General features: G+C 34.6%; 1 protein-coding gene across 1 annotated transcript in view; it reads right to left on the bottom strand.

Annotated features, from left to right (window-relative positions):
* Positions 1-6,351: 6,351 nt before the first annotated feature.
* The window catches only part of Smp_131150 (polymyositis/scleroderma autoantigen-related), a gene marked incomplete at its 5' end in the record, with an annotated part of 38,282 nt that continues 26,134 nt past the window's right edge, over positions 6,352-18,499 (bottom strand). The window contains 4 exons of the mRNA XM_018797400.1: positions 6,352-6,475; positions 12,893-13,005; positions 13,567-13,735; positions 16,965-17,152. Of these exons, the coding sequence (XP_018652445.1) occupies positions 6,455-6,475; positions 12,893-13,005; positions 13,567-13,735; positions 16,965-17,152 (491 nt within the window). The 3' untranslated portion in view covers positions 6,352-6,454. The remainder of the gene's footprint in view (positions 6,476-12,892; positions 13,006-13,566; positions 13,736-16,964; positions 17,153-18,499) is intronic.

Raw genomic sequence — 18,499 nt, 5'->3', positions numbered from 1 at the left:
CATCCATGATCCCGCCTCACGAGATTCGAACCCAGAACCTACCAGTCTCGCGCGCGAGCACTTAACCGATAGACCACTGAACTGGTCGGCATCCAACTGTGACTGATAGGTCCTGGGTTCTAATCTCGCGAGGCGAGATCGTGAATGCTCACTGCTGAGGAGTCCCACAACAGGACGAAACGGCCGTCAAATGATTCCATGTTATCCATGATTGTCTAGCTTCAATTGACTCATGATTTCAACTATTTAAAATTACTGAAAGTCTCCACAAAACCCCCTTCTGATAGCTATCAAGATGATTGATTTATGAAGCTAAGTTACTATACATTGTAATGCATTTCATTTTTTTATTTGAAAAAAAAACATGCACTAACTGTTGACAATCTTAATTCGATAGAAATGTATGTAACATTTTTACAAATATCTTTCAATATACTTAACAGTTTGTTTGATTAGTTAAACTACTTTATAATATGGCTTGGTAAAATATGAAAATATCATGTAGTTTCACACACACACACACACTCAAACACACTCACACACACAAAAATTATCAGTTTAGAAATTCATATCAAGTTTATTTATTAAAAAAAAATTATTCCGATAAACTCATTAGTAACATCAATATTGATATAAATAAACAAAAAAATTACTTTAATAAAACGAATAATTCAAATATATAAAAAAAAATAAAGAAAAATCAATAAACTTCAACATAATCAATAATGAATATTTATTGATTAAGATCATGAATTGATTGATGGATATTAGATCATTATTGAAAATTTCGAAAGCATACAACAGATATTTTGATCAACATTAATTGATTTATGATTTCAATCCACAACTTCATTACTGTGAATAAATGTTTAGTTGTCAAAGTAAATAAAAAATCTACAATTAACAACTATATTAAAGTGAATTATTTACTAAAATTAGTCATGTATATTTTACTATGAGAATAGTAACAAACGAACTCATCAGAAAAAAAAAAAATTTAATTTTTAGAGAGAATTATTTTATTGATTGTAAAATTTTATAGTTGAAATCATGAGTCAATTGAAGCTAGACCACCATGGAAAGCCTTGAGGCAATGGTAGGCCGTTTCGTTCTATTGTGGGACTCCTCAGCAGTGCACATCCACGATCCCTCACTTGCGAGATTCGAACCCAGGACCTACCAGTCTCGCGCCAGAGCACTTAACCGATAGACCATTGAGCAGGCATCTGACGGTGTTAACGTCTAACTTCAACCAATCCACGAAATTGAGCAACCATTCACCATTGTCTTCAGTGAGTTACTATCTCACAGCAGAGCCGGTTGAACTCCACTGTTTACTGCTTCTCATTAGAACTCCAGAAAATACCTATTAGAACCAGTCACTAGTGAGCAAATGATGATTATCAGAAGAGGGTTGTGTGAAGATTTTAGTTATTTTATTAAGTTGAGATCACGAGTCAATTGAAGCTAGACCACCATCCAGTGCCTCCCAGGTTTTTCATGGTGGTCTAGCTTCAATTGATTCACGATTTCAACTGTAAAATTATTGAAATCTCCACAAAACCCCCTTCTGATTGTAAAATTGTTCAGTTTATCTAGTAACAAATATTGGTTTATAAGAGAAATTAATTTTAACAAAATAAATTTATGACTATCACTAAAAATCAATGGTTAGTAACAACAAATAGTAGGTATTCTTTTAATCCGTCGACAATGAGAAACATTTAAGCTGCATTCGAGTTAGTATTTGTTTCCTATTTATTGATTTGATTGAATGGATTCTTAGTGATCAAAGTTATGTTACTTTTTCCTAAGTAATGTAGACATATACAGTCATTTTTCCATATATTTATAAGCTTCAGATAGTTGTGCATTCTTTTTCCAAAGGACAGTTCACATCATATAAGATTCGCACTAGAAATCGAGTCTAGATATTTCATAGCTTTTTCCTTACAAAACTTTATTCATCTTTAATTGCACACCATAATGGACATGGACATATCCGATTAAACTATTTGAAATATTTCTTTGGGTTAATTAATTATCTTGTCTAAAATAACCTCAGCGTTGATCGAATTCAATCGATCACAACTCCACATATACCTTATTGATGAACACCAAATATCACAAAACTTTGATCTAGAACCTCAGATTTATTGCTTACAACCAACTTGCGTTTAATTTCAGTCATTTAATCATGGTCAATATAGAGCTTGACACAAATGTGAGTTGGCCAAAGTTGCCAGATTAAATTAACATGATGCTATGTAATTAACGAGATGAAAAGTAAGAAGTTGAAATAATACTGTAGCAATCATAATAAGAAACGTTAAACACAATAAAATGATAGATATGAAAAAAAATTACTGAAACTCAAGATCTAGGGAAGATAAAAAGTGAATTCATCTTGGCCGATGTAACCAATTCTGAGCAATGTTACCCGAAATCTCTAGGCGCTAACTACAGGTTAATGCACTGATGCCAATCTGATAGTAGACCGAATCTAGCAAATGACCCAGATAAACAGTCATTTGCTTCATGGACTTACATTATTTACTTATTTATACACATAAATATTGGTACAAAAAGCACCAGATACACATGCGCCACACAAATCTCATCTCATTTATGTGAGGGCTGTGATACTGTCCAGGTGACCAAACTGAAGCAGGTGGTTTTCTTAGGGGGCCACACCCGGAGCCTTTGACCGAAAGATCTAATCAAAAAGGCAGTGGAGCATTATGAGGAGATGCAGCCCCATGGTTGCCTGTGACCAACGATTGATTCATACGCCATTTGTTCCCTCAGGATACTGGAGCCCATTTACACCATTGGTTTAGAATCAGGGTTTTCCAACTCTCCTAGGTGAACTTTCCGTGTCCACCAACCCGGTTAAAGCGCCGGATATTCGCTTTTCGTCCTCTCAATTCCGTAAACAACAGTAACGCCGCAAGAATGCAGTGAGTAGGACTTCCTTGGCAGAGGCTATATACGTGTGGCAATGTGAGAGCATTTCGAGAGGGAGAGCTGACTCTCCCCACTCTCGACCGTATCAGGGTATTTTGGGGGCATAATACATACATAATAGACATGTTGTCACATATTGCAACATGGTACAGCTGTAGTTATCCTTAAAGTAAATATTGATTAAAAGATAAAAACAGAAACAATCAGACCACAAGAATGTTGATCATATTGTTTATTTACAGAATAAAGATAACTTATTTAGACAACATACTTTCAACAAAGACTGTGTGTTTTAGATTGATCAACGTATGAACAAGTACATTAATTATGAAAACCAAAAAAAAAAAGAATTTAATAATTATTTAATTTCAATTAAAATAATTTGGTAATTCTGCTTAGATACAAAAAAAAAACAGTATAAAGGTCATTTTGATAAAGAATAGACCTTTTAGAAAAGATAATCTACAACTGAAAATTATTGCTGATAACGTTAAAGTGTTTATGCGAAAAAAAATTTTACATATAAAATTCAAGTTAGCAGTGACAATGTAGTGAATGAGAACTCAAATGGAGTCAACCAACTATAGTTTTAATATAAAATTACAAAATTCTCTCATCAAAGGTGAAAACTATACATTCAATACTTCATTTGCAAATCCTCCTCCTGTTTCATCGTTACTTCATTGCCATAACAATTAATCTCTGGTCTCATTCTCTTCAATTCGATCTTCCCAAATTTCTGCTACTAGCTCTTTCACTTCTGATTGGTGTGATATACTATTTATATCGACATAAGTAGCATACGCCATACCAGTAGTAAATACTAGATATATCACTAAATATTCTCGACATTGAAACACAAACGCTTATTCACATGTAAATTTAAAATGTATGTAAATAATAAAAGATCTGAAAACCTTACAAAGGAACAGTAAACTTATGAATGATTCTTATTATCCTAAGTATAGAAAGATGTGATCTTGTTGAATTATTGATCACATCCTAATAATATGTATTGAATATTGGTAAGAAAACTATAACGATTAGCCGGAAAACATCTTTGACTGTAACAGGACGAATTTGAGTTTCTATCGAGAAAATGATCGATTTTAAAACTTCAGAGATATCTTAACAAAGCATATCAGCTAAACAGAAACATAGGTAAAGAGCTTCGAATCTTTTGACTTTAACCACGTAATAATTTTAGCTTACAGATGAATTTACAAACATTGTACAGTGACATCCGTTACTTAGTATAGTGAATAATTACTGGTTTGAGATCAATGAATTTTCTAGTCAAATAAGAAAACGTTTTATATAATATGAATATTCATTTCATAGACTATAGGAGCATTGATTTGCATTGGTGTTCACATTTAACTGTTTACTTACTGTTCATTCGAATGAAATGGATTTTAGTAATTTTCAAAAAGATCAGAAGGGGTTTTGTGGAGATTTCAGTATTTTCATAGTTGAAATCATGATTTCTAATGGGAAGCAGTGACCAGTGGAGTTCAACTAAGTCTGTTGTAGAGATATCAACTCACTGAAAACAATTGGTGAACGCTTACTCAAACATCGTGGATTGGTTGAAGTTAGACATTAATACCATGATTGATCATTCATTATCAGTATAAAGGATTTCGAATATTATTGAGATCACGAATTGGTTTTATTAAGATAACCATTAAAAACCTCGAAGTGCTAGACATCAGTTTCTTACTAGTATGAAACAGAGTTGTGGATGAGTGAGATTACTGAAAAGTTACACACTAGGAAGAAATAGCTATTCAATGCCTCTATGTTTTTAACGGTCGTCTAAATTGAATCAGTTTTGATCTTAATGAAAGAATTATTAGCTTTATGTTTTTAAAATAAAGGTGTCGTGTTCGCCACAAAAAATCAAATATAGTCATCAAAACATCATTTTTGAAACGTCTGAAAAGCTACAAATAAAATAGTTATACAGTAATCTTCATTTTCTATAACAACCCTCATCATATATCATCTCGAAATGATAGTCAACTTCAAGTCATTTGTCACAACAGATAATAATCTTTTATGGTATTAGCATAAAAAATGTTACAGGAATCTATGACACAGGTGACAAATCGAATATTCTCGCCATCTTACATGTATTCAACTGTTAAAATTTGAAAGCTATTTATTATTAATACCCTACTTCACTGATCTATTAGTGCACCTTTACAGCTGAACATTGAAGAAAGACAATATATAGCGCAACGACTTGTCCCCAGCAGTCACTGATTAGAGTTAAATTTACTGAGGAAAATTTCAGTGTGATATTACTATAAACAGTCTTTGTCAGTCCATGGTTTTCCATGTTTTCCAAAACTTCACGACTTCGATATGAGTTGTTCCTGACTTGCTGAACAAACCACAAATATATATATCGCTTGTGACCTTAGTATCCATAGATCACAAACTGGCAGTAAGCTCATACAATTACTAAACTCAATGTTCGATCTCCACATCCTCAGTGAAGAACGCAACATCTACCAACTTTCGACTGAATCATTCTAAAAAGTATGCGTGTAGACGGTGTGATAAAAAATAATAATTCTATGATCGGATATCATCAAACCATTGACTACAACTATCGCTTCTGAACATTAATAAACTTCAATTCTTATATACATTTATATTCCAAACAAATTACTTCTTATGAACAATTCATTTCATTGAATTACAAATAATGGTAGTAATTTATAAAAGTTACATACACAATAGCTTGTATGTAGCTGAAGAAAAAGCAGTCAAATACGGCATGAATTATATATAGTTGAGATCATGAGTCAATTGAAGCTAGACCACCATGGAAGCACTGAACAACCGTTTCGTCCTATTGTGGACTCCTCAGCGGTGCGCATCTACGTTCCCGCCTTGCGAGATTCGAACCTAGGACATATCAGTCTCGCGCCAGTGCACTTAACTGTTGGATGCCGGCTCAGTGGTGTAGAGGTTAAGTGCTATGGCGCGAGACTGGGAGGTCCTGGGTTCGAATCTCGCGAGACGGGATCGTGGATGCGCACCGCTCATGAGTCCACAATAGGACGAAACGGCTGTCCAGTGCTTCTATGGTGGTCTAGCTTCAATTGAATCATGATCTCAACCATATAAAATTACTAAATCTCCACGAAATCCCCTTCTGATAATGATCGTATGCTCACTAGTGGCTGGCTCCATGAGATAATTCCTGAAGTTCATGAATTAATTGAATTCACCAATAATTATCGTTCTTTTCACCTTTAAAATGCTAACCGATAGACTTTGAAATAACAACAAAGACGTAATCAACTTAAACAAACAGAGTAGCAACGACAAAAAGACAACACGAATCAAAAAATCACATAATTTCTTTTCTTTTTTTTAAGAAAAACAGACACAAATATACAAAGAACAAAGCATGTACACTTGTATAGAGTAAAGAAAATTTAGCCTGTTTTCTGCAGAGTGTTTAGTGTTATTATTGATGTTTGGGACGACTCTGTAAGAAAAATGGAAAATAGAAAAGTATAATTTAGTAAACTAGGATCAAAGAACCAACTACACGCATAGATACATTAAATAAGTATTTATAATTTGTGGGAATATTGTACACACACACACACTACAGAAAATTATAATTACATTAATAATGATGACTTAATTTAGTTTTCCACTTCAGACAATGGATGTAGGTTTGCATAAGACCATGAATTCATTGAAGTCAGATATTAACATCTTTGGATGCCGGTTCAGTGGTCTGGAAGTTAAGCATTCGCGCGAGAGACTGAAGGTTCTAAGTTCAACTCCAGAGACTGGAGTCGTGGATGGGAACTGATGAGGAGTCCCATACTAGAACGAAACGGCCACCCTATGCTACCAGATTTTCAATGGTGGTTTAGTTTAGATCGACTCATTAATACAATTGTGAATATATATATATATATATATATATATATATATTTGTAAGAATTTATGGAATGTAAGTGCCCTAGAAATTTAAGTAGGCAGTCGTGAACTGAAATGAAGAATAATAACAACAATAATAATAGTCTATTTTAACGACCTACAAGCAAAGCGCTTATTCTTTCTTTGAGAATTGTTTTGATTTCAATTTATAGAGTGAAAAATCAAAAAGTACGGTAAAAGATAATTACATATTTGAACCCTTAATTAATTATATTCAATATATAGAGATAACTAATCAAACAGTAGAAAAGGAAACTTTTGTGTATGTGCATAAACAGGCTAGAGAAATTTAATGATTAAATTAAACGATGTGTACATATGTGTATTAGGGCTGTGAAACTTAAACTATAAAAGAAGATTACAAGTGTCAGCTGAAGGATTTGGATCATAAGTATTATCAAAGGATTCCTCGCATTTTGTAGGATGTAAAAATGGACAATTTTATCGACGTTAGGTGAAACTGATAAAATCAGTTAGTGATCTTGCAAACATTCATCGACTAAGGTGGTTAGAACATTTGTTACATATGTCTAACGAACGCTCACTTCGATGGGCAATATTGTCTAACATAGGAGTAAGTTGTAAGAAAGTTAGTGGCAGTCAAACAAAGATATGGTATTAGTCCATGAGTTTATTGAATGTTGAACAGAGCCGTGTTGGTAGATCCAGACCAAAAGGTTGTAGCTTGTGCAAGGACTGTAGTTATAGTGGTCGCAAACATTGGGTGACATGACTCAGAATCATTCATAATGATATAATTATATAAACAGTTATCCCTTAACTATATCGCCCATTATCAACAAATCAGCATATTTCATACATGACTTTAACGATTTCCAAAGACTTTTTCATTATATATGACAAAAATCCCTGGTACGGCCGAGAGTGGGGAAAGTCCGCTCTCCCTCTCCAAATCCTCTCACATGGCCACGCGTATATAGCCTCTACCAGGGAAGACCTACTCATTGCCTTCTCGTGGCACTTCTGTTGTTTACGAAATTGAGAGGACGAAAAGCGAATTAACACCCCAACTTATTTACCAAGTATACGTTTACTCAGTTGACTATGAGATAAGTCAGTCCCCGACTATGAGATAAAGTTAATTTATAAAGATTAATGTGTAATATTAACATCAACAATTGTTGAAACGGAATAAAATTGAAGTAAATAGATTCACTATGACAAGCAAATAGTACAATAATGATAGATATTACCTGGTAATTGAAAACTATTATGAATCATTTTAACTTTTAGTGAAAAGGATAACTCACAAGGGTAAAAAACAAAAAACAGAAGCGGATAAATAATTTCAAATGGATAAGAATAATAATAATAATGGCGAAAAGTAATCTACATAAAAAAAGCAATAACTTTTTGCTTTTATACATTAATTGTCTTATAAACAGTTCACATTCGTCCTAGATATCGGAGACAAAACAAGCATTTGAGTGTAAAGAGAGAAAAAAATTTTGTAGCAGTAGAAAAGAAAGCTTGAAAGAGTTCGAATAAAAAAAACAACGACAACAAATGATAACAAGCTACTATGTTTGTGTGTGTGTGTGTATGTATAAAAGTGAGTCAACAAGGGAGGGAGGACAATATCTAACATCTCTCTATCAAGAAATAAATATGAGCAGGCAGGTAGAGAGATATTCATGATAAACGTGCACGGTCACACAACCACAAGTATATAAGCTGTGAACAAACTAAAAATTGGACAACAACTCCAAGTATAAGACTAACTCTAACCACTGATTCCTGTCGTGTATGAAATGATATATTGTGTTCGAATAACAAGGCAGTAGTATTCTAAAGAAACAGCAAATAGGGAGAGGAGACCGATAAAACTGATAGACAAAGAAAAATGAGAAGAAGAAGAAGACGGGAAATGGGAACCAATAGAGTGAAATGAAAGAAACACTGTCACTATAGTTCACCTGTTATTATTACTGTTGTTCCATGGATTGAGGCCTCCCACGAAGAAAAAATAAATCGACCGACTAACCGACAAAAATAAGATGAACGAATAAAATATCAGGTTTAATCTATTTTATACTCATATGGTTTTTTCGCTAGTCTATGAAAGAGACAGGAATTTTCCATACTCATACCCACACACACAAACACACACAGGAGAAAAATATCACCAATAACAATCGTGTTGCATAATAATGAGAAATTCTCTTGTAAAACTAAATAATAAAAATAGTAATGAATTGCCATTCGGTGAAATAATGGTAGTGGATGGGGTGGAATAGATGTAATGGAAGTGAGAGAATATTTTCCGTAGATGCAGATGTAACAAGAGTAGAAAAACCTTTACAGTTGTCTATTGATTATGAAACTAATTTTAAGACAAAAATTAAAAACAAGAAAATTGAATAAGAAGAAAATGAATGATATTAGCAGGACGATAATGATAACAATAATAATAATAATAAGCTTTGTTACGTCATCACAATGTAACTTACTATACATCTAGCATGTAATTTCTTTTTATAGTTAAATGTTAAAAGACTTAGACAAAATAATTTATTGAAAAAAAAAACAAAGATTACACCTAATAGTCATGTCTAAATCTTGTTGAACAATAAATAACAACATGAAAAATTCATATCCTACAAAGAAGGATTTGAATGTGACCAACTTGGTTTAGTGTACGGTTACGGATATGAGGGCTAATATTACTTCCCGGCTGCCCACACCGTAGAAGGATATTTCTTGAGGGACCTGAAAAGGAAGTTGAATTAGTGTTGGTCTTAACGACCTGGGAGCGTGACCACAGTGCCCAAGGGACAACTGCTTGAGGCCGGTCACGCACGACCTTTTTGTGGGTAGTTTTTGTGTTAGCTCCGTACTTGTTGAGACCTTACTGCCGGAGACGGAAATCCGTGGGATAAGGCGAGGTGTGCATTTTTAGGGTCCACCTTTTCTAACCCCACCCCTCCTTGTGGGAAGGCAGCATCGCTGTCAAGCAAGTTGTCTGAAGGAAACACTTTACTGCTGTCACACCTCTGTACAGTCGGCAGTACGACTTCGGACCTTGGGATTGCTGCTTTTAGTCTTACCGCTCTTCAACCGACCTGCCTGGCATGGTAGGACCTTGAGGAACGATTGTTCCAGCCAGTATAGCCCGATTGGCCCATCGCGATAGGCAAGCCCGGCCACCACGTCAAGGTAGCAGCAACGGTCGCGTCCTACAAAGAATGTTTTCGTTCATGATAAACCTCTTACTTAAACGCTTGTAGCTGACATTCTAAATACTTTCTCTAACCTCAAACTACTTCTACACGCGGATATATAAGCAATAGGAGAAAGATGTGAAACATGAGTAAAAGCTTTACTCCACGGTTAATCGAATTTATTCATAGGTTTCCAGATGACATTTACAAACTTACTAAATATAAGAGACTGACCAGTTTCAGTCGTAAACATCAATAGGAAGGTTCAAACAAGTAACACTAAGTGAATTTAAACTTCACCCCATTGCACAAACAAGTGGCTATCAGGACTCAGTAGCTGAGTGGATAACGCGATGGCGTTTGAAGCGAACGGTACTGGATTCGAGTCCCAGAGTGAACATCAACTCTGAGATGCAGGTACATCCAGGTGACGAGTCCCAAATAGGACAACGAAACGCGTGTCCTAGATTCCCCTGCTAGCCACTATCCATCTTTGCTTACTAAATATAGTTATAAAATGGGTAGATATCAAACTGGAATGTAACATAAAGCCCTTCCTTTTTTAAATGTTGTCGGGAAGCACTTATTCTTGCTGATGAGCTAAAATACTTTCAGCTTTCCCTGAAATTTTAAAGTCTTTGTTAAGAAATATTTTTAAATTGTGGTAAAACTATATTATACCAGTGAATCGAACAAAAGGAAGGTACCGGTTATTGGATTTTTGCGGATAGTTCAAAGGCAATGATGGAAAGTTCGTACCTCCTTAAGAGTTGACTGAAAATCGTTCATACTTAAGTCACAGATTGTTTAAAATTGATAAAAAGTAATTGTTATGCAACGACTTGTAATTATAACCGCGAGTGCTTCTTTTTAATTTAAATTTTTGCTACCTTCTGATTGGTTGCTACCATTTTTATTATATGTCCTAACATTATGTTTTTTGTGACTATATATACACAGAGTTATTCTGTATTAAATTATTCTTTGTGAAACATCAAGTGTCTTCTGTGTTGCTGCCTTACTCTTGGGTTTCACCGTTGACGTTTATTGTTACACTGTTATGTGTTAGTTGTTTGAGCCTTGTCAAGTGAACAAATGATTCCGTTTGTATTCGAACTATCTCAATCATTTGTAAGTAGAAATCACCCGAAAACCCACGTACGGAAACCTCATCCTAATCATAATCGTTTATGAATATATAACAGCGGCGCAATCAGAAAACATTCAGCGTAACTCCCAAACCTTTCTTATTATTTCAAAAAAATATTTTGAAAAATAATTACATTCACCAAAGTGTCACACAATTGATTCATTTCCGACAGATAAAGTTCGTTGGATTTAAAAGAAAAACTTATCTAAATCTGTACAAGTTTAGTGAATTAAGGGAGAAGGAGTAGGTCTATGAGTCCAGTCAGTACTGTTAATCAATTTCACATAGTAAGACAAAATAAATAATTAGGCTTCCTTTGATTTCAACTGATTGTTTTGCAAGATTCCAAAGAATTAATACACATTTCATCTTAGGTAAATAGATAAACTAAATCAACTTCAGACTATTGATCCCCTTTACGAATTTAAGTAGAAGAATATGAATTCAGTATATTTCACATCAGCAGTTGCTGACAACCATAGCTCGTCACTGACATTTCTCTATCTTTTAAAATAATCACCAGATAACAAAACTCAGCGTCTCTTCGATTAGCCGAAGCAGTAGCAATTAAAGTACTCAAACCTAATTTATGAGTCTAGATAGAGATAGTAATTAACTCTTATCAATAACTTGGTAAATTCACAGATTCGACTAATATCACCTACAATTATTAATTTATCAGTGTTTTTGTCATACAATCTTTGCTAAACTAATTCTTATTCCATGTACACCATGTACACTCTTCCGATCTGAATTTTCAATACGAATGTCAAGACAGCTTTACTGTACGGAACTGAAACGTGGAGAACTACCACAACGATTATCAAAAAGTACAAGTATATATATATATTTAAAGATACTCAATGTTCATTAGTTGGATACCATCAGCAACAAACTGTTGTGGGAGAGAGAAAACCAACTTCCAACTGAAGAGGAGATTAGGAAAAGATTATGGAAGTGGATAGGACATACGCTGCAGAAATCATCAAACTGCATCACGAGGGAAGCGCTAACCTCGAACTCTGAAGAGGAACGGAAAAGAGGAAGGCCAAAGAACATACTGAGCCGGAAATTGGAAGCAGACATTAAAAAGATGAATAGCAACTGGGAACAACTGGAAAGAACCATCCAGGCAGAGTAATAATAATAATTGAAAGGGTTTTATGGAGATTGGTTTATCATATAGATTATATTTAACATAGATTGATATCAAAGTAGTGATAATAATGGTAAACGTTCATCGATAGATATAAAACCTTTGAGTTTGCCTTCTGGTGTTGTTACAGGTGTCCATTGATGAGAATAAGTCTTACATATGAGGTACCTTAAATGCGACCAATCTGTGATGAATACAACCTGTGAATAATAATGGTAACTACATTGTATTCAACTTCCTTTTTTACTGAATTAACATGTCTTCAGGTAGAAAATAGACAAATATCAGGTAGACATATTCAGTGAGTCTTCTCGATGAAATAATTAAACATGACTGATTGAAATCGAATAGATATGTGTGTACAAACACAAAAATAAATCAAGTTAATATTTCGAAAAATAGAATAAAACAAAATAAATACGCAAACACCAACATTGAATAAATATGATATCACCAACTTACCACACGAAATTCTTTAAACTTTTTCACAGGTCGTTTTTTCTTCTTTGAAGCACTATTTGTTGATGATTCAACAGGTGGTGCGTTGAAGGACGATGAATAGTCAGCTGAAGAATCTTTTTAGTAAAATTGAGAAAAATCAAAACAATAGATGGAAAACATATCTCTGTGGTTGAAAAAGAAGCGAAACACACTCTCGTGATATGAAATGAATAAATATATGGGATGAGATTAATAGTTGATACTGTGTCTGAGTTTCTAGACGGAAAATATCATAACAGAGGTATTAGGTCTAATTTTCCACTGCAGTAATTCCTTGATCATGTTATATATATATATATCTTAGTAACTTAGATGACGTCTACTAAAAATTCCTCATCTCGTTCTGGTTTCATTTGAATGGAGCTCTTATGAATTGAACAGTAATTTGATCAATCAGAGTCACGTTAAATCTTACTTTCTGACTTGAAAAACTTTATAATCAATGTTATCCTGTACTGAACTATAATCAAACAAAATACTATGTCAATTCACAATATAAATATTTAAGCAAGCTGTTGTCGCTACTGCCTAGTGTAGATATGTGAAGCTTAAATCAAAATCTATATTGTTTATACACACTAGAATAATCATGAACCGAAAAGAAATAAGAACAAAATAAGTAGATATATACAAACCTTCTAATTGTTCAGGACAAGATTCACATTTAATTAAAGTGGATACATCATCGATTTCCATGTTTGTATTAAGATGATTTTGAACACTACTATTAGAATTGCTATCCGGTTGCAGTATTGATTTTTGTTGTTCGTAAGTTTTCCTGCGTTTTTTACCTTTATTATTTTTCTAATGATAAATGGAAACAAAGAAAAAAGACAGATTAGAAAATGAACATTGAAGTAGTCAATCAGCCTGTCATAATCAACGTACAGACTGACAAAAGTATGGATTCGTTGAAGATACCAAACTACTCATATTAAGTAAAAAGAAATTTACAAGTTGAGTAACACAGGAGTCGAAATCATTTAGAATATGGTATGGAAAGAAGGGATGAGGAAAAAAAATGCTGGAGTTCAGGGTTAAGAGGAAGATAACGATTGAATAAATGTACATTAGTATAACTGATTTCGAGCCATATATTCCGACATTTTCAATCGGAGATGGCGGTTATTGTTTAAGCCCCAACTAAGTAGTAGTCCGCACCTATAATCATAGTGTAGATTGAAGGTTAATGATATCGTGGACTAAAGCCATGTCATCGTTTATCAGTCCGTAGCTTTCTTTCAACTTATTCTTGCACCAGCCAGCAATGTACGTTGAAATAGGTGAAAACCATGTAATACATGTACCAACCATTTACGTTGATGACGATTTACAACCTTATCAGATGACTCACCACCTCTGACTAGTGGTTTATACCTAAACCTACTCGGCCGTTTCATAGTTCGCGATCAATCCTTCGGCGACATCTATGATCAAAAACCTGCAAATGGAGAATATCTACTTTCGTAGGTGGCAGTCATACAGTAAACCAAAGTGGACTGTCAAGCAGTATTCTCAACCTTTGATTAGTAAACTTGCATCTCGCTAACTAAATGTACATTGAATACAATACATTTCGCTAATGAAGCTGTGAACTTCCACTGACCAAGGAAATTCGGACAAGTCTGATGAATGCCTTACTACTTAAAACATTATTGTGAAATTCTGGCCGGGACAAAAGTAAGCTAACAAGACGTTGAGTGTGACCGGGTCAACAAATGACATCAGTACATTAAAATAATTATATACTGATTTGAGCGATTTACAAAGACATTCACTATTTTATTACAGTTCATCACCCAAATGTGATCCATATTTCGAGACTTTATTTGACGTAACGCTCCCCTCTCCCACAGAAAAAGGAGATCTGATGTTAAGTGGCTTATACTGCTTATAGAATGACACAACTAACAATCTGAAGGTTGATATAATAAGGAGACAAAAACGAAATTTTAAAGACAAAAAAAGACACCATTCACTTTAAGGCTAATTACCATGGTATGACTAAAGTAACAGTGTTAATACGTCGAAAAAAGAAAAGTCAGTCTAGACATTCATTTATTCATGTGAATCACTTGGTCACCACTAAAGGTCAAATTAGATGTAAAATATTACCTTTCACCTCATGCATAGTGTCTGTTTAATTCGATCGAATTTGCGCTCCGGTGATATATATATATATATATATATATATATATATATATATAATTCAAAAATAAGAAAATCGGTTAACAAGTACGTTGAAACTATGTTTTATTGTCACTGTGTTGTTCATTAAAATTTGATAAACATAATGAACTATTGAATAAACAATAATTTATAATACACATATTAGGGATCGTAGTTCGGAGGTTCGCAAACAAAAAAGAAACCAAGTAGCTGATCGCGATAGAAATGGAGTTCGAAAAGAAGCTAAAGGTGGACAGAACAAAATGTGGAATCACTTTGTGACTGATGTTTTTTTTAATTATGGGACTCCTCAGAAGTGCACATCCACGATCCCGCACTCGAGGGATTCGAACCCAGGACCTACCAGTCTCGAGCGAGAGCCCTTAACCGATAGACCACTGAGCCGGCGAAATCCCGCACCCTGGCCTCCAAGTAGCTAGATTACAGGCGCACGCCACCACGCCCAGCCCTGATGTGCCCCCAAATGCCCTGGTACGGCCGAGAGTGGGGAGAGTCTGACTCCCTCTCGAAATGCTCTCACATGGCCAGCGAATATATAGCCTCTGACAGGGAAGTCCTATTCACTGCCTTCTCGTGGCGGGGGTGTTGTTCACAAAAGTGAGAGGATGAAAAGCGAATGTCCGGCGCTTTAACCGGGTTGGTGGACACGGAAAGTTCACCTAGGGGAGTTGGAAAACCCTGATTCCAAACCAATGGTGCACATGGGCTCCAGGATCCCGAGGGAACAAATGGCGTATGAATCAATCGTTGGTCATCGGCTACCATGGCACTGCATCTCCTTACGATGCTCCACTGCCTTGTGGATGAGACCTTTAGGTCAAAGACTCCGGGTGTGGCCCCCTAAGAAAACCACCTGCTTCAATTTGAGCACCTGGACAGTATCACAGCCCTCACACAAATCGAATGAGATTTGTGAGGAGCATATTTATCTGGTGCTTCCTTGTACCAATATTTATGTGTTTAAATAAATAAATAAATAAAATTGTGACTGATGTTCTCTGACATATCGGTAGGTTTAGGCTTCTTGGTTAAAGGTGACGAAATTGTTCAGGTACGTGATTAGGAACAATTACTGGTATGCCTCAATATCGATAACAATGTTGAAGTTCCAATGATTACTCTTTTCCTTCTAACCATTACTTCAAAGTTTTTCCTTCTTCGGTTTTATTTACTGATTCTGAACCGTATTTCTCATGATTAAATTAATATTTCAGTTGGAATTAATTTCCTTTCTTTTCTTCATATCGTACTAATTTTCTTTTTCTCTGTAGTAAACATATGTTACGCATGTATCACGTATGCCTAACCACTAACAACCTCAACTGGAGTAGGTTGAAAGAAAGCTAAGAAAGGCCAAAATAGGATTTAGCACCAATTCATGAAATTATTGACTATTTGACTGAGCCATGTAGGTAGTTATGAACCACCTGGTTGAAGTCTATATGCTTATCGTAATGAGTGGTTAGAGACTTTGGGTGACATGGCTCAGAATCGTTCACAATGTCATAGGTGCACTCAACATGTGTATTTCCTAAGAATATGAGTCTCGAAATCTCATAATACCTTTCTTCTATTATACTTAATTCCTTTTGTTACCACTGGGAAATAGTTTTATCTTCCAGTGCTAATATGGTATGGCAACTTAAACCGATGCAAAGATGTGTCGGACTCTACATTGCGTATGACTGACTTACTGAACTAACACAGACACAACGGACATGATTATACCATGAATATAATTTTAAAAAAGGTTCTAACAAATTCTCAACGGAATATGTATAGTAGACTATAAGTAGATTATGGAAGATGAACACATAAGCATAATCATCATGGAAATGCTTACTTTTTTATTATACAAAAGAATCACTTCATCATCACCGAAGTTAGGTGTTGTTTTAACAATGATTTCACTGTTATATGATCGTTTCAATTTGTTGGGATATCCATTATCAGAAACAATAGAATACTGACTATCATTCATAGACGGATCATCTTGAGTTGTATCACCATCCGCTTTGACTACGGGTTCAGCTGAAAAATAATAATATACCGAGAGTAATCCATAGTGTCATTGAAGAAAAATTAAAGACAATTCAACGACAAAGAATTTTTTTCAACGATAACATTTATTTAAGTTGGCTAATCGTATTTATTGGTAATTATTAATTAAAGTAGTCGATTGAAAAACAGAATAACGATTGAGAATTGGAAAAAAGATAATAAGATGAAATTAAATACTCCATTATCAAACAATTTTCTTTGGTATATGTTATGATGTAATAGTTCCTATAATTTTCAATAGACTAGTTGAATTATCAGTATGGGGATTTGTGGAGATTGTAGTCTTTTTAGTGTTGAATTCACGAGTTATTAACACCGTTGGATGCCGGTTCAGGGGTCTAGAGATTAGACGTTCGCCCGCGAGACAGAAGGTCCTGGGTTCGAATCCCTTAAGCGGGACCGTGGATGCGTACCGTCGAGAAGTCCCATACTAGGACAAAACGGACTTCCAGTGCTTCCAGGTGTTCAATAATGGTCTAGTTTAAATCGACTGGTGAACTGAACTGTGAAAAGACTACTTTAATTGTTAATTAACAATAAATACGAATATACAACGTGAGTAAATAAAATTGTTGAAAGGAAAACTTTTTCGCTGAATTGTCTTTAACTATTCTTAACTAGTGATAAATTCATGACAATTGATAGAAAACAGAAACATTCAATGTAACATGATACAGGAAAACAATATTACAGGATACTTATTCAATGTATGCTATATATGTATAATGGCCATTGAATAGTCAGTTAGTAACCAATGTGGCATTTATCTAGTTTCATTGTGTTGATAAAATCTTAGTGATCAAATACAATCTGACCCTCTAGTCTAAATAATTGGACATCGTACGGGGAAATTTGGATATTACATGGCTGGAATCAATCAACAAATAATTTTACTTCGTTTAGGTTCCTTTCCAGCTGATAATCATCAATAAGGTTGCCAGGAAGACCGCAAAATGATCCAGTCTTTGTAAATAAATGATAGTCCTGACGTATAAGAAATTCCTCGGTATTTTTCAAATTCGTGCGTGAATAAAGGAGAAAATATCGTAACAGAATAACATGAATTCATTTACTTCGTGGATTCTCCTTAGCTGTTCACAACCTAAAATCCTGATACTAATCGTTGTAACGAAACAAGTGTACATAATTTATATCAGAAACATCTAAATAAACTGAGTTAAAATGTGGAGATAACATGTACATGTAAACTGGTCAACACAATTGTAGATAAAGTAAGGCGGGTATTGGACCAAATTTAATTTTCACAATGAGCATATGGTTTGGTATAGAGACACCAACTTGGTCGCTTGATAAGTT

The sequence above is a fragment of the Schistosoma mansoni genome, chromosome 4 (assembly GCF_000237925.1).
Source record: "Schistosoma mansoni strain Puerto Rico chromosome 4, complete genome".
NCBI classification, from domain to species: Eukaryota; Metazoa; Platyhelminthes; class Trematoda; order Strigeidida; family Schistosomatidae; genus Schistosoma; species Schistosoma mansoni.
The sequence above is the reverse complement of the archived record's forward strand: the minus strand, read 5'-3'. Positions and strand labels throughout refer to the sequence as shown.